The 26814-nt window shown below is 38.4% G+C and overlaps 3 protein-coding genes across 4 annotated transcripts; 1 reads left to right on the top strand and 2 right to left on the bottom strand.

Annotated features, from left to right (window-relative positions):
- The first annotated feature begins 728 nt into the window (after window positions 1-728).
- LOC131323692 (uncharacterized) lies at window positions 729-1367 on the top strand. Its single transcript, XM_058355540.1, has one exon. It carries the CDS (start codon window positions 729-731, stop codon window positions 1365-1367), a length of 639 nt encoding a protein of 212 aa, XP_058211523.1.
- Window positions 1368-6711: 5344 nt separating this feature from the next.
- Window positions 6712-18984, bottom strand: LOC131324375 (anthocyanidin 3-O-glucosyltransferase 2-like). 2 transcript variants are annotated; one of them, XM_058356319.1, is made up of 3 exons: window positions 18963-18984; window positions 9697-10642; window positions 6712-7533 (listed from the first exon to the last, which is right to left on the bottom strand). In XM_058356319.1, exons 2-3 carry the CDS (start codon window positions 10573-10575, stop codon window positions 6931-6933), a joined length of 1482 nt encoding a protein of 493 aa, XP_058212302.1. In that variant the 5' UTR covers window positions 10576-10642; window positions 18963-18984; the 3' UTR covers window positions 6712-6930. The 2 variants fall into 2 exon arrangements, with proteins under 2 accessions (XP_058212302.1, XP_058212301.1); XM_058356318.1 differs by lacking the exon at window positions 18963-18984 and having other exon boundaries at window positions 9697-10799.
- Window positions 14967-17262, bottom strand: LOC131324373 (anthocyanidin 3-O-glucosyltransferase 2-like). The gene is made up of 2 exons (XM_058356316.1): window positions 16290-17262; window positions 14967-15793 (listed from the first exon to the last, which is right to left on the bottom strand). The coding sequence occupies exons 1-2, from the start codon at window positions 17169-17171 to the stop codon at window positions 15194-15196; spliced, it is 1482 nt and encodes a 493-aa protein (XP_058212299.1). The 5' UTR covers window positions 17172-17262; the 3' UTR covers window positions 14967-15193.
- Window positions 18985-26814: the final 7830 nt, after the last annotated feature.

Below are 26814 nucleotides of genomic sequence, written 5' to 3'. Positions count from 1 at the left end.
CTTGTGAGTTTCATACATTATAAGTGTGTGATCAATACTCCTCCACCCAACAAATTGGTATCAGAGCCTTAGGCTCATCCGAAAAAATCTCTCACGAAAAAAAACATACCTTCAACGTTATGCTATTTTCAACTAGAAATTAGCTCCCTCAAAATTAAATTTTTTGAGTACAAAGCCCGATCACCCAAACGCCGCCCTGCATTTCTGGCGACAGCTTTCTGGCAAAAAGAAAAACAGACAGACTGTTTTTTGCAGCCCAGAAATCGATTCGGTCAAAACCAAATTTTGAGCATCGAATCAAGATCTCCTCGCCAAGACGATACCAACGCCACTGGAATCAATTTATTCCGACCGACGGTGATGCAACCCGGAGATCACAGTTCACAGTTCAGCAAGCAAAAGTTTTTTTTCGGTGTGAATTAATTCAGACCCACCTCCTGATTTCGTTATTATCAAAGTGAAAGAAGATATTTCAAGCAGAGCATTGAAGTCTGGTAGTTACCAAGCATTAAATTCTGGTAACGTTGAAGAAGGAGGAGTAATCCAGTGCATCTGGAACACAGATTCAACAGGCCTAATTAAACTTTAGGTCCCTGGAGTTTGAAAGATTGTAGTTCAATCCTCGCCAGACGTATTTCTTTTGTTTTTCAGGTTCGATGATTAACGGAACATCCCAAGTCGTCATTCCAAAGCTCACCAAGGACAATTATGATAATTGATCTATCCAAATGAGGGCACTGCTTGGTGCTCATGATGTTATGGAGGTGGTAGAAGAAGGTTATGATGAACCCACCTCAAAAGAAGCTGAAACAGCTTTAAAGGAAGAACAAAAGACGACGCTCCGTACCGAGCGAAAGAAGGATTACAAAGCCAAGTCCATCATCTATCAAGGACTTGACGAAGCCACGTTCGAGATCATCGCTTCCGCCAAAACTTCCAAAGAAATTTGGGAGATGCTGCAGAAGACCTACAGAGGTGCTGACAAAGTAAAGAGGATTCACCTTCAAACTCTACGAGGTGAATTCGAGTCTTTACGAATGAAATCCTCAGAATCTATTTCTGAGTATTATGCTCGAATTATGGTGGTTTCAAATCAAATGAGGAGAAATGGTGAAGCTCTCACCGACACGAGAGTTATAGAAAAGATCTTGCGATCTTTGGATCGCAGATTCGACTTCATCGTTGTTACGTTAGAAGAACTTAAAGACATTTCAACCATGTCTATTGAAGAGCTCGTGGGTTCGCTGCAAGCCCACGAACAGAAGTTGCACAGAGACGATGATAGAGCCTCGGAACAAGCTCTACAAATGAAGTTATCCCTCAATGAAGGAAGGTACGAGCAAGGGGGGACATCTCAGAGGGGATGAGGCTATGGGTCCCATGGAAAAGGCTCTGGAAATTCAAATTCCAGAGGCAGAGGTGGCAGAGGATTCTCCAGAGGAAGGAATCAAAATCATGCTCCAAGAGGAGGTGATCGAGGACAACAAAACTATGCTCCAAGAGGAGGTAGACGAGGACAGCAAAGTCATAATCCAAGAGGAAGAGGACAAGGCAGAAGAGGTGGTTACAACAACCGTTTGAACGTTGACAAAAGTAACGTTAAGTGTTACAATTGCGAAAAGTATGGTCACTATAGCAACGAGTGCCGGGGAAGACCAACATCAGATCAAGTTGGCGAAACAGCCAATTTTGCAGACAAGGAGCCAACATGAGGAGATTCAATGAGTCTCATGGCGCACAGTCCTACCGAGCAGGATCAAGGTACATGGTTTCTTGATTCTGGAGCCCATAATCATATGACCGGCTCAAGGCAGCTTTTTACTGAACTTGATGAAAAGGTTCAGGGAGATATTTCTTTTGGTGATCTCTCTAAAGTACCAGTTCGAGGGAGAGGTGATATTATAATCAAAAGGAAGAATGGAGATCATGCATTCATCTCCAATGTCTACTATGTTCCAGATATGAAGACTAATATTCTTAGTCTTGGCCAGCTGCTGGAAAAAGGCTATCAAATTAGCCTAAAGGATATGCAACTGACGATTGCAGATGCTTGAGCGAAGCTAATTACTCGAGTAATGATGGTGAAGAATAGGATGTTTCCGCTAATTGTTCTTCATGACACGCCAAAGTGCCTCAATGCCATTATCAATGACAAAGATTGGATATGGCATCTCAGATATGGACACCTTAACTTTGAAAGCTTGAAGCTGTTGGCAAATAAGAAGATGGTCAAGGGCTTACCTCATATTCAACGTCCAAATGAGATATGCGAAAGCTGCATTCTTGGCAAACAACACCGCAATAACTTTGGAAAGCAAGTTGATGGGAAAGCATCTATGCCGTTCGAGCTAGTACACACAGATGTCTGTGGTCCATTGAAGCCAATCTCAAACGGTTAGAATAGATACTTCCTCACGTTCATCGACGACTATAGCAGAAAGACGTGGGTATACTTTTTGAAATTGAAGTCAGAAGTATTTGAAAAGTTCAAAGAGTTCAAAGCTCTTGTTGAGAAAGGAAGCGGCTACCACATCAAGACGTTGCAATCAGACCAAGGAGGAGAGTACACTGGAGATCAATTTGAGGGATTCCTTAGGCAACAAGGAATCAGACACCAGTGCACACCTGCCTATACTCCTCAGCTAAATGGTGTAGCTGAGAGGAAGAATCGCACCATTCTCAACATGGCCAGAAGCATGTTGAAAGATAAAGACATGCCTAAGAGATTTTGGGCCGAAGCAGTTCAGTGTGCAGTCTATCTACTGAACAGGTGTCCTACTAAGAATGTACAGTCGAAGACACCACAAGAAGCATGGTCCACTCACAAGCCAGGTGTGGGTCATCTCAGAGTGTTTGGTTGTATTGCCTATGCTAAAGTTCTGGAGGCAAACAGAACCAAACATGAAGACAAAGGAGTTAAGTGTATCTTTGTTGGATATGGTGACAGAACGATGGGATACAGGTTGTATAATCCCATCACTTAGAAGGTGATTTTCAGCAAATATGTGATTTTCGAGGAAAATGAATCCTGGAGCTGGGGTCAAATAGAAGCTACCAGGAATATGGAGCTAACACTTGAAGATGAAGAACAGGTGCAAACCAGAGATGTACCTGGGAGACTAGAAGATCAGCCAGCATCTTCCCGTGGTTTCTCTTCACCACAACAAGGTGAACCATCCTCACCAATTGAACGAGAAATTTCAGACATGAGGCCTAGAGGAATTCGAAACTTGAATGATCTGTATCAGAATACAGATCAGATGGATGCAGATTTTACCATGTTCTGTTTGCAAATTAGTTATGATCCAGTTAGTTTCGAGAAAGCTACCCAAGAAGGAAAATGGAGGAAGGCTATGGATGAAGAGATTCAGTCCATAGAGAAGAACAAGACTTGGGAGCTAACCAGCCTCCCAAAAGGTCACAAGGCAATTGGAGTAAAGTGGATCTACAAAGCTAAGAAGAATGCTCAAGGAGAGGTTCAGAGATACAAGGCAAGACTTGTAGCGAAAGGCTACAAACAGAGAGAAGGCATAGACTATGGTGAAGTGTTTGCCCCTGTTGCCAGAATGGATACGATTAGGCTAATGATCGCATTAGCTGTTCAGAAGAGATGGAAGATCTATCAGTTGGATGTCAAGACAGCATTCCTGAATGGATTTCTTGAAGAAGAAATCTATATTGAGCAGCCACCTGGATATGTGAAGAAAGGTCATGAAGACAAAGTGTACAAATTGACGAAGGCGCTATACGGGCTGAAGCAAGCGCCTCGTGCATGGAATACCAGAATTGACAAGTACTTTCAGGAGAATGGATTCGAGAAGTGCCCCTACGAACATGCACTCTATACGAAGAAGGAGATTGATGGAAGCCAGCTGTATGTATGCCTCTATGTTGATGACTCGATTTTTACAGGCAACAATCCAGCCATGTTCGAAGCATTCAAGAAGACGATATTTCAAGAGTTCGAAATGACGGACATCGGACTTATGGCTCACTTCTTAGGCATTGAAGTGACGCAAAGTGAAGAAGGAATTTTTATCTCCCAAAGCAGGTATGCCACGGAGATACTGAAGAAGTATGAGGTGGAGACATGCAATCCAGTGATGACTCCAGTCGATAGTGGACTGGAACTGAAGAAAAGTGATACTGGCAATGTTGATCTAACCTATTTCAAAAGCTTGGTTGGAAGTCTGCGATATCTGACCTGTACTAGGCCAGACATACTCTATGGTGTTGGGCTAGTCAGTCGATACATGGAGACGCCAGATCAGTCACACTTGTTCGCAGCAAAGCGGATTCTCCGCTACATCAAAGGGACTCATAGTGATGAACTGTTCTATCAGTCAGGCGGTGACCTGAATCTTTCCGGCTATTTAGATAGCAATTAGGGAAGAGACTTGGATGAAAGGAAGAGCACAACAGGGTTCATTTTCTTCATTGGAGATACTGCCTTCACTTGGACATCCAAGAAGCAAGCGATCGTGACGTTGTCATCTTGTGAAGCTGAGTATGTTGCCGCCAACTCAGCTATTTGTCATGCTATATGGTTAAGGAATGTGCTGAAGCATTTGGGCTTTCTGCAAAAATTGTCCATAGAAATCTATGTCGACAACCGCTCTGCAGTTGCGCTTGCAAAGAACCCGACTCATCACGAAAGAAGCATGCACATCGATACCCGCTACCACTTCATCAGAGAGCATGTAAAAGCAAAGGAAGTGGAGTTAGTTTCTTGCAGGACATATGATCAAGCAGCTAATATCTTTACGAAGCCCCTCAAACATGAAGCTTTCGTAAAAATGAAGGCAATACTTGGAATGAAGAATCTCTAAGAATCAAGCTTAAGGGGGGATGTTGAAAAACCAGTAAGTTTGATTTGGAACGTGTGGAACTATTGTTTTGGAGGCTATGAATGCTTGCAAGTGGAAGGGTAAGTTGGTGAAGAATGAAAGTCAGATAAGCCTGCAAAAAGAACAATAACAAAAACGTGGGTATTGAATTTAAGCTTCCGTAGTTCAATTTGTGATCTTTGCATTTATTGCAAAATTATCTACTTGTCTGCTTGATTTGCCTATAAAAGAATGTATTCTGATTATGTAAAAGATATGAGTGGAGTAAGAGAATAAGAGAGTTACAGAGAGAGAGAAATTCCTCCTCCTTGTATGTTATTTTCAGATTGAGTGAATTCAATATATTATGAGTGTATTTGTGCAATTCTCTTGTGAGTTTCATACATTATAAGTGTGTGATCAATACTCCTCCACCCAACAAATTGATGGTTAAATGGGCAGGGGGGACAGGAGGCAGACCTAACTCTTTTTTTTTTTGGTAACTAGAAGATAGACCTAAGTTTTAGCAATATATGCACAAAGTGTCTGCTTTCAGAAAGTTTTGGCATGGAAATAAAATGGATAACACACATATTGAGGAAATCGTATTTTGTTTGTCTCCTGCAAGGGCGAGGTGTCTTAAAAGAGTTACTGGATCTTGATGCTAGTTCAACAAAATATACAAGTTTTAAACAACCTTGATAGTGTCCAGTTCTATGCATGAGTGATATTAAGCAAGCGAATTCGTGATTGTGCAGGAGTGGAAGCATTTAAGGAAATCGCAAGACTTTTCACTCATACCATCTTTTTTTTTTTTTTAAAGGCAAAAAAATTTATTAACCTTTGAAAACAAATTACAAAGATTAAAAGGTCTCAAAGCGTAAGGCATCAAGCCGGAGAAGATTAAACCCACGACGAGGCAACAACAAACTCCAACAATTATATGCCGCAAGGACCCAGAGGGAGAGGATAACAATCTAAGATTGGCAAGAGGCCAACAATGACAAAACAATGCCACTCCCAACACCCAAGAGACACCTAAGGTTCCAAACAACACACCAAGAGACATCTCCCTGAACTAACCCCTCAAAGCAAAAAAAAATTACTCCAAAGCCAACAATAACGCTTCTCGTCTATTTCCTCCATCTGAGCAATCCTTTTGATCACATCCTCCTTGTCACCATCGTAGCTGTAGCTATCCTGTACAGTCACAACCTTGGAAGGCCCTATGTTCAATCTCACACTCCTTTCCTTGTCATTCTGATCGAAGCTTGCAATTTTAACAAAGAGTTTCCCGTCTTCCATCCAAAGCGCGTTAGCTTTTGATATAGCAACATCAGCAGAAACTGCCCAAATCATATCTAACGAAACCAAATCTCCTCCCTGCCGCACGCCTCACTTCTCTTCAATAGAATGAAAACATCCCTAACAATCCCGAATTTTGTAAAGAACTTTTTCAGCCACGCATGGCTTGTATCTTCCGGTAAGTTATCAATAAACAAAGTAACCCGTTGGACATCCCCTTTATCACCACTGGTGGGATTCACATTTCCAGCTTTAGGATCCCATTTACGTTTGTGACGCATCACAGGAATCCAACCCCCCTTTGAATTAGTATCACCTACTCAGAAATTCCTTTGACACTCGAAAATATTCCATGGAGACAACCACCAAAAACCAACAACCAGCAGAAAACAGAGAATAATACCAGATAATCAAATGTAACAAAAAGAGAAACCCCAAAAACTGAGTGGGATCCGAAGACCCACACAGTCGACAAACAATAATGAGAAAAACTCTCAATTTTCTTTAATTCAATAATGAGAAAGATTCTCAATTATTGCATCTTGTGAGAGGGAGCTAAGCCGAAGGTGGTGTACAAATATGGAAGAAGCAAATCCAACACGGCCTATTAGTTGTGATTAATAAAATAGAGGATACCACTGTACAGAACAACATGGGAAAAAAGTTGGGCCCGAAATGAGAATCAGTACGTGTGAACTAAATTGAGAAAAAAAGAAAGAAATTTAAATGAGATCAAAAGCAAGTCCCTTGTCGATCTCTTCTATAGTATGAATCCCAGTACAAACATTTCACCACTTAACTATGGGGAGTGTATGTTATTCATGACATCCTCAATAAAGCGTCCAACTGAATTATACGATGACCCTTCTTCCTTAACAGCAATCTTGCACTTTTCACCCATTTCCTTTGCCTTCTGCTTGATTCCTTCGCTACTTTGATCCTCTTTCTCCATCAATTTCGATATCGCATTCTCAATCTCATCCGCTGTCACTAACTTAACATTAATACTAGCAAACCTCAAATCGTTCTTGTAGTCCAACTTTATCTCGACAGCCAACTCTAGTTCCCTCACCAACTGAAATGCATTTATTTGTTGTTCGGCGTACAACGGCCATGTGGCCACCGGCACTCCGCACCACAAGCTTTCCAATGTCGAGTTCCACCCGCAGTGTGACACGAACCCTCCCACCGCCTTATGGGACAACACCGCCACCTGTGGGGCCCACCCGATCACTTTTCCAGTCTCTGCTGTACGTTCCAAGAACCCTTCCGGTAGCGCTTGGTTCAAGTCATTGTACTCACTCGGCATCTTTCGTTCCATTTCGCCCTTTGGTGGAGGCTGTCGGACAGACCACAAGAACCGGTTCCCGCTTTGCTCCAGGGCCTGTGCTATCTCCCTCACCTGTAATGGCAGAACCAAAGTTTTTTCGTGAGGTTAATTATTAATACGGAAATTCACCCAAGATTTGTAGTAGGAAAAGTGAAGTCTAGGTGGAAATATAAAAAGATTGTGGAATGGAGGTCTCGAATGAGTCCAATCCTGGACATAAGGCTCATCTGCGTTTTTCCCTCAATGTATCCCTTTCAAGTTTTACAAAAAGCTTCGCTTTGCTGAGCAAAAAATAAAAGAAAAGGGTATTTGTTTTCGAAAACTGATTTTGGCACTCTAAAAATTGATAGAGGCACTCCAAAAAATAAAGGAAAGTAGCTTTGAAGTTACTTTGATTTTGGAGTGCCTCCATCAATTTTTAGAGTGCTAAAGTCATTTTCCTTTGGTCTCTCATTTTCTCTTTCTATTGGGCATTACTCTAGTGGGATTTCAAAGAAATGGGCTTCATTTTTTAAGCTTCTCATTACCTGAAGGAGTCCCACTGCCGTTAGCACATTTTTTAGTACTCCTTGAGCTAATCCCTCATTGTTATCGCCATTAGGTTTAAAAATTTATAAAAAATTGTCGAAGCGTTCAACTGAATATGTCATACAAATGTCATAGATAATCACTTAAAATGAGATATTTGTTTTGGAAACAAATATAAACTTGATTGGAGTTTCTATGAAGCGTCTATTTTGAACCCATTCTTTGTATTTATATGTCAAAAGAAAATGCGCGTACAAGAGCAAAAATCTGAAAGCATCTCTCATAAATATCCCAAACTATTAAAATAAGCGAGGGTGAGAACTAAGAGTGCAAAGCAGAACGAGGATTAGAGTGAAATTAGAGTTTATGTTATATTTAGGATGTGATGCTCCAATTCTAGTATTTTATTTGATGGTATTAGAGCATCCACAGTGGACCAATCAAAATTGGATAATCAAAAGTTGCCACATCACTTTTTGATTATCCATTTAAAGGGTTGCTAAGATTAGCAATGTAGATGTTCACAATGACATAATCAATATTGAATAATCAAAACTTGTCACATTACTTTTCAACCTGTAAAAATCTAAAAATTGTCACCATATAAAATATTTTTTTAAAAATAGTTTTCAAACTAATAAAAATAGGTTATTAGAAATAAAAAATATTTTTTTAAAAACTTTTATTTTGAAAAAACACTTTTCCGAAAAGTTTTAAAAAACAGTTTTTGAAAAAAAGACAGTTTTTTTTAAATAACAATTTTTGAAGGGAAATGATTTTGTCACTCATTTTTTTGTTAACGTCACTCTCCTACAAGTGTATTTTTGCACTAAAAATACACATGCAAAATACACTTGTAGGGGAGTGGTGTTAACAAAAAAGGGAGTGGTAAAATCAGTAGCTTTTTTGAATGAAAAAAGATAGTTTTAAAAAAACAGTAACTGATTTTGCCAAAAATACACTTGTAGAGGAGTGGTGTTAACAAAAGAAGGCAAGAAGGTTTTGGTTATTGGCATATGGTTGTTAGTTTTGATTATCTAATGACCAAAATTTGATGAATTACTAAGAAATTGTTAAATTTGGTTACGCCACTGTGAACACTTTTTTTTTCTAAAAGTACGACTGTGAGTTTGTGAGGGAAAAAATATTCTCATAGAAAAGGAAAGAGGGTCCCTAAGATTTGGAACTAAGGAAAATGACGGCCAAAGACGTGTTTTGATAGTTAATACCTATCAAGAACATTTTCAACTTGACGGGTATTAATTATCAAAACATTTCCTGGGCCGGCATTTTCCCTCTGAACTATGTACCAATTGAAGGAAAGAGGGTCTCTAAAATTTGAACTATGTACTTATTGAATAGTAAGATTAAGCATTTTCAATGGGCTAGCTAACTAGCTAGGTTGTCTTTTTTGTTTTGTCCGTGGGAAGTAGCTTGTTTGTAAAATTACATTATACACTTGGTCAACGTATATGGGGCCGTAATTTTGAGCTAAAATACTCTCATTCAACTAAATTTGGGGGCCTAAGGTCGTAGGCCGCCATGTGCGCCTCAACTTAGGGGTGACCCTGTTCAATAACATCAAAGGGTGCACTTAGGTGTGTAGAAAAAAGAGGTCAAGAGTTTAACCCATCTTCCAATATACTACTAATTTAATTATTCTAATACTACACACTTTTGCCAATAAAAAACTTGGACTCTACTCACTTGGACACCTTCGAAGCCTCCCATGCTCCCGAAGCACAGGAACACCACCGACGATGGGGGCTGATCATCCAACCACCTCACGATCTGGATCACCTCCTCTTCCTCTTCCTTTTCGTCCTTCAGGAGGTGAAGTACGGGTCCCACCGGGTAGATCGGCGGGACCTTATCATCCTCGGCGAGGTGCTTGACCGCATAGGATTCCAGCTCTTCAAACGTATTGACCATAATGCCCTTTGTTTCTTTCAACTTCTTGGCAAGACTCAAGAAATACGTGGACCCCCCTTCCTTGTCCAGCACCACAGAAGGCAACACCTTAACTGGGACTGGGTTCACAAAAACCGGCACTTCCAACTCAGGGTCCGAGTCCTTCAACTCAGTAACATCCTGGCCGCGGCTTAGGGTATCGAGGTGGAACATGAGGCCGAGAAAAGCACAGCTGGAAGTGAAGAACACGTACGTGGGGATCCCGAACTCGGCTGCCGTGTCCATCATCGGGGTGCAGAACATGTCGACGACGAACCCAACGACCCGGCTCGACCCGGTCGAGATCATCTTTGTTACGTGATCTCTCACGTGCTGCTTGTTCATGTTGACAAACTCCGACATGAAGGAGCCGGGTTTCTCGGACCGGAGCTCCGCCAGCGCGGCCTCGTCTTGAGGGAGGTAGAAGAACTTTAACCGATCCCCTGCCGCCGTGAGTAGTAGCGATTGGGTGGAGGAGCTGACCTGGGACTTATCAAATGGAATTTTCATTATGAGGACTGTGATTGACAGCCGTTGGTCTCGGCCGATGAGTTGCTTTGCCATCTCCACCGTTGCCACCAGGTGGCCCATCCCGGGGGAAGGGATAAACACCAGTTCCGCCGCCGCCGCCTCCATTTCCTACCAATAGGTTGTTCTAGGTGCTAGTATTTCCTACCATGTTCAGATCAAGTTTTGGAGTGGCCGGCTAATTTATAAACGTCCAATTAAAAAGTCGGTAGATCGATCAGAAACGTTGGTCTTGCTAATGGTAATGGACTTGACCACGAAAGCAATAAGACGGAGTAGTAGTATAATTTTCTTCGGAGTGATGTCATTGCTTTGCTGGCACCATAAAAGAATGTTCTTCGATCTTTCCAATCCCCTCCAGGAAAGCGGAGGATTATATGCGAATAGTAATTCTGTAAACTACTTCGATACATTTTTATTTTTATTTTATCTATTATCGTTTACTCTTAGCAAATTTCTGAGACCTAGTGTTTGGTTGAACGGGTAAATATTTTGATGGAAAATTGGATATTTCTCTTTGGGGTATAGTGATAGATTCGGGGTGTAGAAATGTTGAGGGAGCAAATTTCTATAGTTCGGTACCTTGTCAAATACAGTTTGAGTTTTATTTTTTTGGGATGTTTTATCTATTTTCTTTCTTTTGTAGTAATATTTTGCTATTGTTAATGAAATAGTATTACTTTCTTTGCTGTTACAAAAATTGTGAAATTTCTCGTTCAATGCTTAATTAGGGTTCATTTTCTCATAGTTGCTTGATGGGGGTTAAGTATAATTCTTTCATGCCTGTAACATATAGTGAGATCTTAACTTCTGCTTCAACGTATTTAGGCGTAGCGAGAACAATAGTAGTTACTCCCAAACGACATGTACAAATAGTCTATTGGAATACTATTATTTTTTCCCGTGTAACAAGATCAATGAAATGATCTATATTTTTTTATTAATTAAAATACTAAGTACCTAAAAATTTTTCCCAGAAAGCACTTCGAAAAGGAAAATCTAGGGTACAGATCATTTTTTGAGTGAATTTGGACCATTGATTTTTCTTTTCGGGGTATTTTCTGGGTAATTTGTTGGGTACCTAGCATTGGTTATATTTTACTCATTAACGCTAAGTGCCCAAAAAATTTACCCAAAAAGTACTCCGAAAAAGAAAATCTACGGTTCAGATCATATTTTGAGTGAATCTGGACCCTTAATTTTTCTTTTTGGGTTCGCTATACTTTTCTCCAGTCTCCGACCTTTTGTTTGGCAGTAATATTGTCTTACGTTCAACACGATGTCTTCTTTGTTTTTTTTTATCACCTCAGTCAGCCCTTAAGCTTGTTTAATTACCGCGTTTTGGTTATTTTAAAACTCGGAAGATATTTGGAATTTGGTCGGCTAGATGAACAAAGCTATTCAAGTTCGAGTTTTTGTACTTTTGTTAAAAGGTCGTTAAAGACCGGGTTGCTACATGAACAAAAAAATTTGAACATTTTATAAAAGCGCACTAAAGCTTTCTAACTAAGTGACTCGACATTGGCTCGTTTTACTTATGATCTATAAAAATCCAAGCTACACAACATTGGCTCGTTTTCGGCTAACTAAAACTTACTATTTGAGATCAATTTGTTTATTAACAAGTTAAGTTCAAACATATGATGAATCTCGTCAAGTTTTTTAATGGAAGCTTGAACAACAACTTACTCTGTTCGTTCGTTTGGAAACAAAAGGCTATATTCAAGGTAAATAAAATTAATATTCGGTGTTAAATTTAAATTTTTACCAGTCAGATTAAATATGCTTCTAATATAAAATATCATAGCATGTGTTATTAATCTGATCGTTACTAACTCAAATGCAATTATATATATACTCCAATATTAGGAACGTCAAGGTCAATCTCTAAAAGCTTATTTGATGAGGTTTCTCCACACTCTCTTCCTTTAATCTTTTCTAGCAAGGCCATTTACAAACGACAAGGAAAGTTTCTTGTCGTGAATCACAAATACCTGTATATAGGGGTGCAAATTTGACCCGGTGGCCTAAAGCTCACTTAGTTAAGTGCCGGGTCGGGCCTAATTTACACCCCTACTAGTATATATAGATACCAGGGACATACACTGGGTTCAGTCGGGGCATGTCCCCACTCGATTTTGTAATATTAATCTTATATATAATAAATTATGACAGTTTTTCAATAAAATTATTCTAGATTTTTTTTTTATGAGGATATTCGTATCTATTTTTTGAGTCCTAAATTTCCACACTCTCTCTATCATATGCTGTGATGTCTCGTTCAAAAGTCATCACTACGCAGTGACCATTCACACCATTCACTCTCTGTGGATGTCATTTTAATTTTGAGGAAATATCAGGGATTTAACTTGGCTAAAAGCAACTCCAACCAACCTTTATTTATAACTTCAAATTGGAGAATAGATGTGACATATTAATGAAAATTGGAGAATAGATGTGACATATTAATGAAATTTTTTATAATTTTTCTTCAATTCTTTGTACTTTATATAAACTACAAGAAAATCGGGATCTAACAACGGTCAAAAACGTTACTAAAAAACACAAAAAACGTTGCTAAAAGCAATATCAACGATTCACCAACCGTTGCGAGATATCCGTTGGTGTAGAGGTATAGCAACGGTTTTGACGAGCGTTGGTACAGATTTTTTTTAGTAACGGTTCTTTTTGCTAAAGGCAAGTTTTTTTGTTTTTTTAAATCTGGGGTAAAATATGAACGTGGCCCCCACCTGTCGCCTCGTGGCGCCTACGTGGCGCATGGAAGGCAACACAATAATTTTGCTCCTCCTGGGATTCGAACCCAGGACCTCGCGTATGCGCGCGCGTGTGCAAACCAGCCAGGCTAGCCCAACACTTGTGTAATATTGAGGGCCTTTTAATATTTATACTATACAAACTGGTTGGGCTACCTTATGTCATTAGAGTTTTATCGATTTATTCTTAATCCAAGTTTTTAAATTCCGTTTATACTATAGAAACACCTACTTTTTTTTTCCGATTGGAACCGTCTATTTTTTACATAGTAAAGATAGCTAGGCTTGTTCGGACAAATAAGCCAAAGTGGCTTATTTTTTGTCCTTATTCAATTTTTTTTTTTGCATTTGTTAGTTTCTCGTCAATTTTTTTGGGATTATTGCTTCATCATGACGAGAGGAATCTAAAAAGTAAAAAATTTCGATCAAAACTTAATTTTTTTGGAATAAAGACAAAAAATAAGCCATTTTTTTCGTCTTTATAGTCCGGTTTTTAGTAACGGTTATGGAAAACCGTTGCTATAGTCCGGTTTTTAGTAACAGTTATGGAAAACCGTTGTTATAGTCTTGTAATCTAGTAACGGTTGCATGAAAACCGTTGCTATAGTCCTGTTTCTATTAACGTTTTGCAAACCGTTGCTAAACACCATCTATACCAACGGTTTTTTCAACCGTTTCTAAAAAAACCGTTGGGAGATCCCAAATTTCTTGTAGTATATGGAATCTCGGAGGGATCCATTGTCCGTTTTTTGTGGTTTGGTGTTTGGTTTTCCGATTTGTTCAGTTTTACTTTTTGGTGTTTTGGTTTTTGGTGTTGCTGCTGGGGTTGGCTTTTTGGTTTTTGGGTTAGTTTGGTACGTGCTTTGGGTTTTGTGATCTTTTTGGGTCTTGTTAGGCGTTTTGTTTGTGCTGTCTATTTGGGGTTTTGGTGTTTCGGTTGGAGTCTTGCCTTCCTTTCAAGCTTGGGTGACTTCGTGCCGGTGTGCATTTGATCTATTAAATCTTCGTAATCTTTTATAAAGATTAATAAAAAAAATTTGCTGAGAAAAAAAAAGACCACACCTCTTCGTATTAAACACTTCCATGTCATGACTTTAGCCAATAATATTATTTTGGATACCATATGTTAGGAGATTGATATCTACACTCCTCAATTTGATACAAACACTCCTTTTCTTTTTTCTTTTTTGTCTTTTAGTGTGTAAATTTACGAAACAATCTCTGAAATTTATAAAAAGTGCATGCATACGGGGATTGTTTCATAAATTCACATTTTAAAAGACAAAAAGAGAGGAGTATTTGCATCAATTATGGGAGTGTGGAAATCAATCTCCTAACATATATTCCACGTTCAACAAAATTTGGTAGAATTGAACAAATATCACGAGGTCTTCAAAAGGAGTACGAAGCACAAGTAAAGAAATGATTCCAGAAACGGGAAGCATATCGTATATCACCGGGTTAATTACCTCAATCGAAATTGTGACTGCAAAAATATCTAGGTCCCAAGGACATGAACAACATTCGAAAATTATGAGCCGTTAAGACAAAATATCACCATTCATCTAACAATTTGGCTATAGACCACGAGTTAAATGGCACGAAAAAGGCAAGAAATTCTGCAGCAAAATTGTTCATCTGAAGACTCTCAAATGTTAGCTCTAGTCCTATTTCGTTTCTGTCTTACGGTGAACAAAATGCAAGGCCATGCATGCATAAATGATATGCCCAGGAAACAGCCTTCATAAAGGCCAACTACTCATTGATTCTGAATTTACTTCACCCTCTCAACCAAATTACACTCTCTCTCCCTCTCTTAAATTTCCAACTACAGCACTTTTCGTATATGGCAACCATAAAACAAAAATCTACTTCTGACATACAAAGTACAAACCATCTCAATTACACGCCTTAACTCTGTCCTTAGCTGATATGGGTGCGTGTTATATCAACTATGGGGAGGGCATGTTAATAATGACGTCCTCGATAAAGCGTCCAATAGAATTATACGACGATCTTCCTTCCTTTATGACAATCTTGCTCTTTTCGCTCATTTCCTTCACCTTTTGCTTGATTCCTTTGGTACTACTTTTATCTCCGTTCTCCATCAGTTTCCTTATCCCATTCTCTATCTCATCTGCCGTCACTAACTTAGCCTTAATATTATCATACAGCATATCCCTCCGGTAGTCCAACTTTATCTCAACGGCCAAACCCAATTCCCTTACCAACTCAAATGCATTCATTTGTTGTTCGGCATACATCGGCCAAGTGGCTACCGGCACCCCACACCACAAGCTCTCCAATGTAGAGTTCCACCCGCAATGTGACACGAACCCTCCTACCGCCTTGTGGGACAGCACCGCCACCTGTGGGGCCCAACCGATCACTTTTCCAATCTCTGTTGTACGTTTCAGGAATCCTTCTGGTAGCACTTGGTTCAAGTCTTGGTACTCGCTCGGCATCTCTATTTTTCCCTTTGGCGGAGGTTGTCGGACAGACCACAAGAATCGGTGCCCGCTTTGCTCTAGGGCCTGTGCTATCTCCCTCACCTGTAATGGCAGAAAAAGTGTTTCTCTTCGGGTTAATTATTAAACCGAAATTCTTTTTGTCCCATATTTGTAGTTGGAAAAGTGAAGCGTAGGGTGGAAATTTAAGATAGACATTTCATAGAAATTTGTGGGTTCCAATAGTCTAGCTTGAAAATACGACATATCGCCATCAAGTTTTGAAAATTTCCAACAAATTATCACAGTACTGTATTTGATATATAAACACTTGATTGGAATTATTATTATTATTTTTTGATCCGCAATTGGAATTATTTTGTTTTCTATTTTGAAGAGATGGAGCTCTTTTGTTGTTTCCCTAGCTAGAGTGTCTATTTTAAACCCTTGCTTTTACAAAAGAGCAACTATTTAGTAATACCTCCACGTGATGCCCGAATGATTTTAAAATCATACATTCGTGTGAGGGTTATGCATTTTGTTTTCGTGATGGACCCTACAAGCGTCTATTATAAAATGTTAAAGTTTTGCTTTGACTCACCTGGTCGCCGTCGAAGGTTCCCATGCTCCCGAAGCACAAGAACACCACTGATGATGGGGGCTGATTATCCAGCCACCTCATGATCTGGATCACCTCCTCATCCCCCTCCTTTTCGTCCATGTGAAGAACGGGTCCCACCGGATAGATCGGCGGGACCTTATCATCACCCGCGAGACGCTTGACCGCATAGGATTCCAGCTCTTCAAACGTATTGACCATAATGCCCTTTGTTTCTCTCAGCCTCCTGGCAACGCCCACGAAAAATGTGGACCCCCCTTCCTTGTCCAGCACCACAGAAGGCAACACCTTTGCTGGGATTGGGTTCACAAAAGCCGGCACTTCCAACTCAGCGTCCGAGTCCTTCAACTCAGTAATATCCTGGTCGCGGCATAGGGTATCGAGGTGCAACATGAAGCCGAGAAAGGCACAGCTGGAGGTGTAGAAAACGTAGGTGGGAAGCCCGAACTCGGCCGCCACGTCCATCATCTGGGTGCAGAACATGTCGACGACGAACCCGGCGAGTCGACTCGAGTCGGTCGAGATAATCTTTGTTACGTGATCTCTCACGTGCTGCTTGTTCATGTTGACGAACTCCAGCATGACGTCGATGGGGTTCTTGGGCCGGAGCTCCGCCGACGCGGCCTCTTCTTGGGGGAGGTGTACGAACTTTAACCGATCCTCGGCCGCCGTGAGTAGTGGGAGTGGCGATTGGGTGGAGGAGCTGACCTTGGATTTATCAAATGGGAATTTCATTATGAGGACTGTGATTGACAGACGGTGGTCTCGGCCGATGAGTTGCTTGGCCATCTCCACCGTTGACACCAGGTGGCCCTTCCCCGGGGAAGGGATAAACATCAGTTCGGCCGCCGCCGCCGCCTTCATTTCTCGTCCGAAATGTTGTGGTGTTCTTGAAGATGGAGAGAGGATGGGTTGCTTGACTTGCTTTTGGCTGTCATTAAAAGTTGTGCGGATTGGCTAAGTAAATTGCTAATCCCCCTAACACACCCCCGGCCCCACCTTTCTTTCCTGAAATTACCCCCCTCTTTCTCTTTCTCTTTCTTCCTTATCTTTCTTTCTTTCTTTCCTTCCTTCCTTCCAGTTTCTTCTTTTTTTCTTTTTTTTTCCTTTTCTTTTCGGTTTGAATTTTTTTTTCATTTTTTTTCTTTTTAGTTTGAATTTTTTTTCTTTAATAATAGATTTAAGTCTAATTCTAAGCTTTGTAAAGTAACTGAAAAAAAAAGTGTTTCAATTGATCATGTTTATCCGATTATTTTATTTTTATTTTTTTGTCCTTTATAGATTAAAAAATATAGTTACTAAAATAAGTATTTCAATTTTCAATCCGTTTGAACCGGTGCAAAGTCGTTATTTTTCTGATCATTTCATCCTAAATGGTCCTAATAAATTTTTTGCTCTAAAGCTTTTCAATGGACACCCTAAGAGAGTTTTGAAACTAAATAATGAGTTTCAGGGTATTTGCTGAAAGGCTTTAAACAAAAAAATTCGTTATGACCATTTAAAATAAAATAATAAAAAAAAACCGATCTTTGCTCTGATTTAACTGAATTGAAAATTAAAGTACTTAATTCTTCAATTATATTTTTAAATATACAAATGGTGTATTTATAGAAATTAAATAAATAAGGTATAAGTAAATAAAAAAATAAATTAAAAAGTAGGGGGACCCGGGGGCTCTGCTATCCTCATTGACACAGTAGCCCCTACGAAGCCCCTAAAACGTTTCCGTTTTACTTATAAAAAAATAGAAACCAGCCATTTGCAATCCTATGGAATAGAGACGTGATTTGAAGAAACATATTACTGAATCAGTTAAGAGGATTTATGCTAAATAATGGTTAACAAATTTATTAAATTATACTATAGTTAAAAAAAAGTAATCCTAAATATAACATTTGTATTTTGGATTAGTATGTCGTTTGCAAAATACATTTCGTAATTAGTTCCCGAACACTAATTGTAATCTTAATGAATTTTTTGCTTTATGGTCTTTCAACGAGTACCCTAAGACTCATTATTTAGTTTCAGGACTCTCTTAGGATTAGAGTGTTCATTAAAAGGCCTTGGAGCCAAAAATTTATTACGACCATTTAGGATGAAATGATCAGAAAAATAACAATTTTGCACCGGTTCAAACGGATTGAAAATTGAAATACTTATTTTAGTAACTATATTTTTTAATCTATAAAGGACAAAAAAATAAAAATAAAACAGTCGTATAAATATGATCAATTGAAACACTTTTTTTTCTCAATTACTTTATAAAGCCTAGAATTAGACTTGAATCTATTATTAAAGAGAAAAAAAATTCAAACTAGAAAGAAATAAAATGAAAAAAAAAATCAAACTGGAAAGAAAAGGAAAAAAAAAAAAGAAAGAAGAAACTGGAAAGAAAGAAAGAAAAGGAAGAGAGAGAGAGAGAGGGAGGGTAATTTCGGAAAAGGGAGGTGGGGCGGGTGGGTGTGGCGGGGGAAAAGAAAGAAACTGAAAAGAAAGAAAGAAAACACCCCCCCGCCCCGCCTCCCTTACCCGAAATTACCCCCCCCCCCCCCTTCTTTTCTTTCTTTCCATTTTCTTCTTTCTTTCTTTCTTTTTTTCTTTTCTTTCTGGTTTGATTTTTTTTTTCTTTTTTTTTCATTTTCTTTCTTTCAATGCTAATTTATAAACGTCCAAAAAGTTCTGTGGTACTGGATTTGTACACGTGATGCGCTCTATAAACGTATTACGAAGTGACAAAAGAAAGTACAACACGATTACACATACTTTGACGATTACTGTACAGGAGTTTGCTATAGAGCCAACCACAGCTGATCATTTCTCAGCATTCAACTTAATCGTCACAAGCGAGTGAAAGTTCGAGACCAAAAACGCTAACGCTGCTGGCATGACGACGCCATTGTCAGTTGAGCTTGAAGTTGTTGGTGTAGACATTTTGATTGAAGATCAAAATAGAGAAAACCAAGGATCGATGATCAGACTTTCGTCTTACTGCTCTGCTCTGATAACATGAAGAATTTTGTGATTTGTGTAAAATTGATTCAAGAATACATCAAGAAATGGAGAGAGAGAGAGAGAGTGTTCAAATCTCATTTCATTCTTGCTTTACTGTTTACTACTCAAAAAGTCCTCTTTAAACACCATCAACTCTCCACCCACTCTAAGAGCAAGTACAACAGTATTTGGGTAAATTACATTGTAAATAGTTCACAAATCTAGTTTAGCTATCAACTTTGTCTTTTACAACTACACCAACACTATCTATTTTACTTAACATCAATTAAAATATACATTTTTTTCAATCTTTTCCTTTATCCTTTTATTTTTATCATTTTCTACCAACAAGCTGTAGCCAAACGGTTGAGCGGGAGAAGAAAAAAAATTGATAAAGTATTGATTGAGTGTGAATAGTTGTGAGGTAAAAGTAGTTAACGACTGTAGCGTGAGGAATTCTAGTCTGTAGTTTACCTCTTCTGCTGCAGGGGCAAATTTCTCTCCTTGATTAGCTAAAGTAGTTTTTTCTCTTGTTTAGCAGCGCCGGTAAACTTGCTCTAACAACCTTCACTAACCATTACTTAACTCTAACTAACCATCAGGTAACTGATGTAATACGACTGACGTGGAGTTAGTAGCAGCTGAGAAATGATCAGCTGTGGTTGGCTCTATAGCAAATTCCTTTACAATTACATTGGTTCCACATTTTAAATACCATATGACATGTCACAACGGTTAAGTTTTGCTAGATTTTTTTTAAATTTTTCTTAGTTTGTCCTTATTTCAATTTTTCATGTTTGTTAGTTTTACACTTAGTTTTTGGGCATTATTAATTCGTCTCATCAATACAAATCAAATCAATAAAGGAGTATGACTTTTACCTAATTTTTTTTAAATATTCAAGATAAAGACTAAAAAGCAGTCAAAATTGAATAAGAATAAAATAAAAAAAACTTAAAAATCTCAAAAAACCCTTAGCGGAACTTCACCAAAGTATTAGTGGAATTGGTCTCATCTGTTATGGAGTAGAACAAGTTATTCAAATATAATTGTAACACATCATATGATACACAAAATGTTATGCCTAAATTAATTTATCCACTCACACATATACAACATTGCTCTTTTTTATCTAAGAGATAAGAGATTTGGGCGGCAATGAAATGAATGACGTAGTTTTGGATGAAAAACACCCTTAAGCATGGTTATCGCATTTTGGTTACTTTAAAATTGAAAGGATATTTGGAATTAGGTTAGTTACGAACAAAGCTACTCAAGTTTTAGTTTTTGTTCATTTGTTAAAAACTCATTCAAATTAAATCAGGTTTTTACGCAAATAAAAAAAAATTGAACATTTTATAAAGGTGTGGTACGCTTTCAAAAGTAACTAGCTCGAATAAATTATTACTCGGTACGTTTAAAAATCCAAGCAAGTCAAGATTGACTCGTTTTCCGCTTCACTAAACCTTATATGAGATCGATTTATATTTTAATAAGCTAATTTCAATCATATTTTGAAACTCGTCAAATTTTTAATGTAAACTTTAACAATCACCTGCTCTATTCGTTCACCTGGAAACAGAAGGCAATATCAATGGAGTTATACTAGTGCATGTCCGTGCCTGAAGGCACGGCTCAAAATCGATAGTCAACAAATTATCCAATTTTGTCCCTTTAACCTCTTGAAGATCAAGGGCCCATTCGCAACATTTCAACTACGCAAAAAGAATAGCTCAAGTATATTCATCAGTCTTTAGTTTGCTAGACCACTTTGTTAAAATTACACACCAAAAAGGGTGTGTATAGGAGGTTTTTCCATGAAGCAAAAGAGAGAGATAAAAATCATGGAGGAGGAATTTGACCTGCTTACAAATATATTACTTGCTTAGTGCCAAATCATTGTCGTTTGCAGTTTTGATGTCACTGAAACGCGAGAGATCGAGCTCCGGCGGTGGGTGAGGGGTTCAACAATGGGCTAATATGAAGTTATGGTCCGGTAATCTATATAATAAAACAGAGCTGTGTTTGAATCCAAAAGACAACCAACGCTCCAGATTTATCTCTTCTTCCTGCATAAATCTCTACCCTCCATTCTACAAAATGGCATGTCCGTAAATTCATAACTTTTTTTTGACCATTTTCTAATCACACATTCCCCTTCTATTTTGGGAATCCGATTTCCATTTCCAGACCCCTCTCCCTCTCTCTCTCTCTCTCTCTCTCTCTCCGCGAATACGATAATACGATTTGATTTTCAGACCCTCTCTCTCCGAATACGGCCTTCCTCCGCCTCCTCCCATCACGCAGGTTGGCCAATCCCCAACGACCCAACATTGTTTTCGTGCCCTGTAATGCTATTTGGAAACGAATTGCAAAAGTCAATTTGGAAACGGAAACACATGCAGCTACCCATTTGGAAACGAATTGTTACGGGTTAGAACGTATTTTTAAGCAAACCACTGAAAGGTGATCGGAACAACACTCGCCGATAAATACAAGTGTAAGACTCTTATTAATCAAAATCATGTTTGATTATCTACATTTTCTACCCATGTTTTTTTTAATGTAATTCTTTCTCAATTGTTGACTTTGTACGTAAAGATTCAACCTCTCCGAGACGGGAATATTAGAGCCGATGGGCGAGACCACCATGCCATACATGTTCCCGAGGTAGGTCTCCATATAATTGTGGAGTTTCTTGCAAACCTAATTATTACCCGTAATGCAATTTATGTATTTCTTGCATTTGTTTCAACTGGTAGCATGATAACCTGTGCAATGAATGATCGTTCAAATCTGCAAATGTATATATGTTTCTTAGTAGACCAATTAAGAATGCACTACTGGATGGGTTTGGTTTCCTTTATGACAAGACATAGTGCACTTTGGCAACTCTCAGTTATGGTGCAACTGTAGTCACGAGACCGCCATGGAACTCAGGAAGCCTTTGTTTTGGGGCTCGACTCTCACGCGCGTGCTATTAATTCATGTGTTCGACTATCTATATCTTCTAACCATTTTTTTTTTATAATTCTTTCTCAATTGATGTTCACCATGCTATCCATGTTCACGAGGTAGGTCGAAGCCTTTGTTTTGTGAAAGTAAGCCTCTTTTTTATTTGTCATTAAGTAAACCAGCTTAGGCGATCACTAATTAGCATACAAATCATTAATTCTTGCCAAAAGACAACTGAGTAGTTCGAAGAACAACTTATGTGTATTAGCTTTTACGGTGCTATTACCATGTTCAAGGTGTCTATCATGATCCTAGGAACAAAATTGTTGAAATAGTAAAACTTTATAACGAAAGAGGAAATGGAAAAACTTGCAATGAATCACTAGCCTCAGTAAAGTGGTTTCTCAACATGCTTTCTAAAAGACGTATTGCCCAAACGTTGGATCAGATAGTTGAATGCAGAATGAGAGCTTTATTTCTTTGTTGTAAGTATGTTCATTCACTTTGCTATGGGAAAACCCTGGAGAATTACATAAAGCACTATTTCTTTTCCAGTAGTTAATGGCAATGAGAAAAAAGGTGGCGTTCTTTTATCATGGAGGTTTATTTGTTTAAGGAAAGCTTGGCCTAAGAAACAAGACAATATCCCACTGTCATTTTTTGAATATAATCGTCCTTTCTCTATTTTTTTGGAAGGGTAAACCGAAGAAGATAATGGATTCTAACATAATTATAGAGATAATCTCGGTATCGAGAATGTACTAATGTGTGTTGTCAGTTTCCTTTTTTAGATGGCTTCACTTAGATTAAGTTTTTAAGCTACTTAATCCTATATTTTGACATTGATAAGTGTCGATTGATACCAAACTTCTTTTTTCTTTCCAATTCTTGCAGTATTTGAGACTTGGTAAAAAGACATGTTGGTGTTCGTGGTGGTGATTGGCAGGCAGTAAGACTTGGTAATATAAAGGGGGTTTTTTTAACGGAGGACTTTTTAGCCGACAGTGATATTTTTGTTCCCCTATAATGGCCAGTTTCGAAGAACCATTCAAACATAAACTTCAGGTAGCATTATTTGTTGTTTTCTACATTTACATGTCTGGATATTTGTCAACTTTGAATATTAGATTCACTCTACTCCAGCTATAGCATTGCTGCTTATTTGGCTGCGATTCAAGTTGTGTTTTTTGATGAGAAGTCAGGTTAAATGAAGAACGTGGTTATTAGTAGAGAAGAGTAGTCCTTTTTTTTTTTGTGGAAAGGCAAGAGTAGTCCTTTATGTACATAATTCAAATAAATGGACCCTGTTTGAAGTTTATTTGAGACACAACCTGAAAGCGCGACGAAACATGTCTTATGGGAGATTTTGTGTTCATTGGTAAAAAAGGCAATTCACTTTTTGTTTCAACACATGTTTCGTCGTACCTTCAGGCACGGGCAATATCAAAACCCTCCAAATCTCATTTGAATTTTCAATACTGTATTGAGAAACTACATTACGGAAATTGTGATGATTCATTGAAAGTTTTCACTCCATGATTTGTGCAACGATCTAAATTTGAGGAAAAAATAAAATCGCGAGTCCAAAACTTATTTATGTGTGTTGATCGTTCGAACCGTGCCTTCAGGCCCGAACATGCACTACCTTTATTGCTTATTCTTACACTGTATAAAATTAAAATAATATTGCAGTACCTTTATTTGATTATTGTTTTGCCAGGATAATGGGGGTGCAAATGCTCAAAGACTATATTTCTAAATATTATGGGAGCTCATATGTGTTAATTATTCCAGCTCCAACAACTGGGAGTCTTGACCATGGTGCCTTTGTGGTGACTTTCGTTTTGAAAGTTGATTGGTCATAAGAGTGTTGGCACCTTTCCAAAGGTAATAAACGATTACAAAGATTGTAGGGGGCATAAGTTGTCCTTTTTTCTTCATTGTCATACTTAGATTATACATAAACCAGTCCATATTCTGTGATGAATTTAACAATTTTTTATCTTATTTATGTAGGAATATCGAGGACTGGCAAATGAACAATGAGATCGTCTGATAAGAGCTTTGTTAATAGATTGGGAATTTGATGAGGAATTTTTATTTGTTAGGTTGAGTTTTACAAATATATATTCGGTTTTATTACGCGTGTTGGGTGATTTATGGATTTGGGATATTTTTAACTTCCTTGAATATTTTTTGCACCCCAATTTGACATACACATATACAGCATATATTTTACTTTGTTCCTACCCATTTTTTGTCCACCATTTGCTCATTGTTCGACCTGTAGCTTTAGTTGTCTTCAAAATGTGTTGCGCCGTGCCTTCAGGCACGGGCATTCGCTAGTCCGTTCATAAGCCATAGAGTTATCATCTTATAGAAGGTTAATGAAAAAAGCTTAAACGAAAATTAAAATTTAGATAATCAAAAATAACATTATACAAACCCTCGAAATCAAACCCCACCGATGTAAACATCTACTGCATATGAAAAAAAAAATGAAGAGGAAGCATCTCACTGAATAGCCGTCGGAGATGGAGGAGTTTCTGCACTTCATTTCCTTCCTTCCTTCCTTCCATCCAGAGAGAGAGAGATAGTCCTTTGTGGGCTAACCCAATCAATAATAGTGGTGGAACCTCATTTGAATTTGAAAATGCTAAAAGAGAGAGGGAGAGATAATCTCAAATTGGGAAACCAAAACTGATATTATTCAATCCATCATTAATTTCATCTGAGAGAATCAATCTTCACCATTGGAAATTAGCAACACTCAATCTAGCCCAAAAAGAGTGCCACAAATGACTCCCATTACCAAAACTCTTTAGGGGAGAATCCGGGACCTAGGATTGAATGAAAGATTATAACACAATTCAATCACTACCCTTCAACCTGCCACAGAGGACAGTTGTGAGAGGAACATTTTGCAAAACCATTGTATAATGTAATATACTAGGGTTTGCCCGTGCCTGAAGGCACTGTGCAACGCATTTTGAACATAACTAAAATGAATTACGAAACTATTGACCAACGAAGCTATTTATACAGGAATATTTTTTCTTAAATTAGGGTCAAACAAAGTTCTTCTAGTGTATGCCCGTGCTTGAAGGCACAAATCGAACAATCAACACATGCAAATGATCAACACTGTATCCGTGAACAAAGTACGTATCAACCTGTTCAAGTAACATCGAGGGGTCGCATAGTTTCATGTAACACTGACACTTCTAGAGATCGACGTATCCGTGTCAGACACTTCGGAGACAAGTGACACGACAGGCACACTTTGCAAGACCCTAAATCATATGAAAATAATATCAACGTGTTTATGTTACCACACCCAGTTTTTTCGTTACCACTTTAGAGGGGAGAAATACAGATAAGGGAAAATTATCAACTATCAAAAACTTATTAAGGGCACTGCAACAAACAGAAGAGAGAAAATAGGAAACACAATTTGATTAACATAACAGAGTTACCTTAACCTAACATAAATTGACTAACTATAACCTTCCCAAACAAATAACCAAAAAAATAAAATTGTGGAGTTGTGAGATTGATCAGTGAACACGACTCTAATTTGTGCTCCAAATTGCTGCAGATGGAGTGAAAACCTAAAAAAAACCTACATTAATTGGCTAGCTACCGGTACACCACCATTAGCTGCACATGAAACCAAAAAAATATTGAAACCAACCAAGGTAATGAAACAATGATGATCAATGCAACAATCATAAAATTGAAGGGGAGATCAGTATAAAAAAAATACTTCACAATTTCCCTTCTCAACTAAATGTCCCAACCACAAATTAGAACCAACCATCATATGGGTTTTTAATCGAATGAGATATTACGCCAGATCCATACCACCACACAATCATTTGAACACTGAAAATTCTATAGCAACTAAGAAGAGCATTGTTCATGGGTACCTTACAAATGTATCTGACCATTATATGTTTTACTAGCTAAGTTTCTTGGGATTTATACATACACAAAATCGGCATGGTCTGTTGGGTTAATTGATAGGTGCGTGATATCTTGGATATGAGCACCTAAGTAGGGCAAATTAGCGCATTAGAGGCGCGTTTTATTCCATTTGCCACTTGATGCCGTGCTTTGCTTTGGTTTTGTGTTTTTATTATTTTCACAGGTAATAGGGTGGTTTTAGCGCCAAGGTTGGAATGAGTGGTTTCGAGGCCGGTTCATACGTTGCCGGGATGCCAAAGCGGAGGCGTAAACGTCGGGTGACGTCGTTTGCATGTCGGGTGGTCAAAACCCATGCAAGGATCGAAAGATGGCCACTGTAGCGGGCGGTATCGATACTGCCATGGCATGTATCGATACAATGCAGTATTAAATTGGTCCAAGGCTTAACAAAAGTTTTTGTATCGATACACCAATTCCCTGTATCGATACCGACAGCCACAGGAAAAATAATCATTCTTAATTACTTCGATACCGATGGCAACAGGAAAAGAATCATTGTTTAATTACGTCGTTTTTTTTTCCCGTTTTTATTTATTTTCAGAATATAGGGGTTTTGTTTAAATACCCCGGAGAA

The sequence above is a fragment of the Rhododendron vialii genome, chromosome 4a, assembly GCF_030253575.1.
Source record: "Rhododendron vialii isolate Sample 1 chromosome 4a, ASM3025357v1".
Lineage (NCBI taxonomy): Eukaryota > Viridiplantae > Streptophyta > Magnoliopsida > Ericales > Ericaceae > Rhododendron > Rhododendron vialii.
Note: the sequence above shows the minus strand (reverse complement) of the source record. Positions and strands in the feature narration are given on the sequence as shown.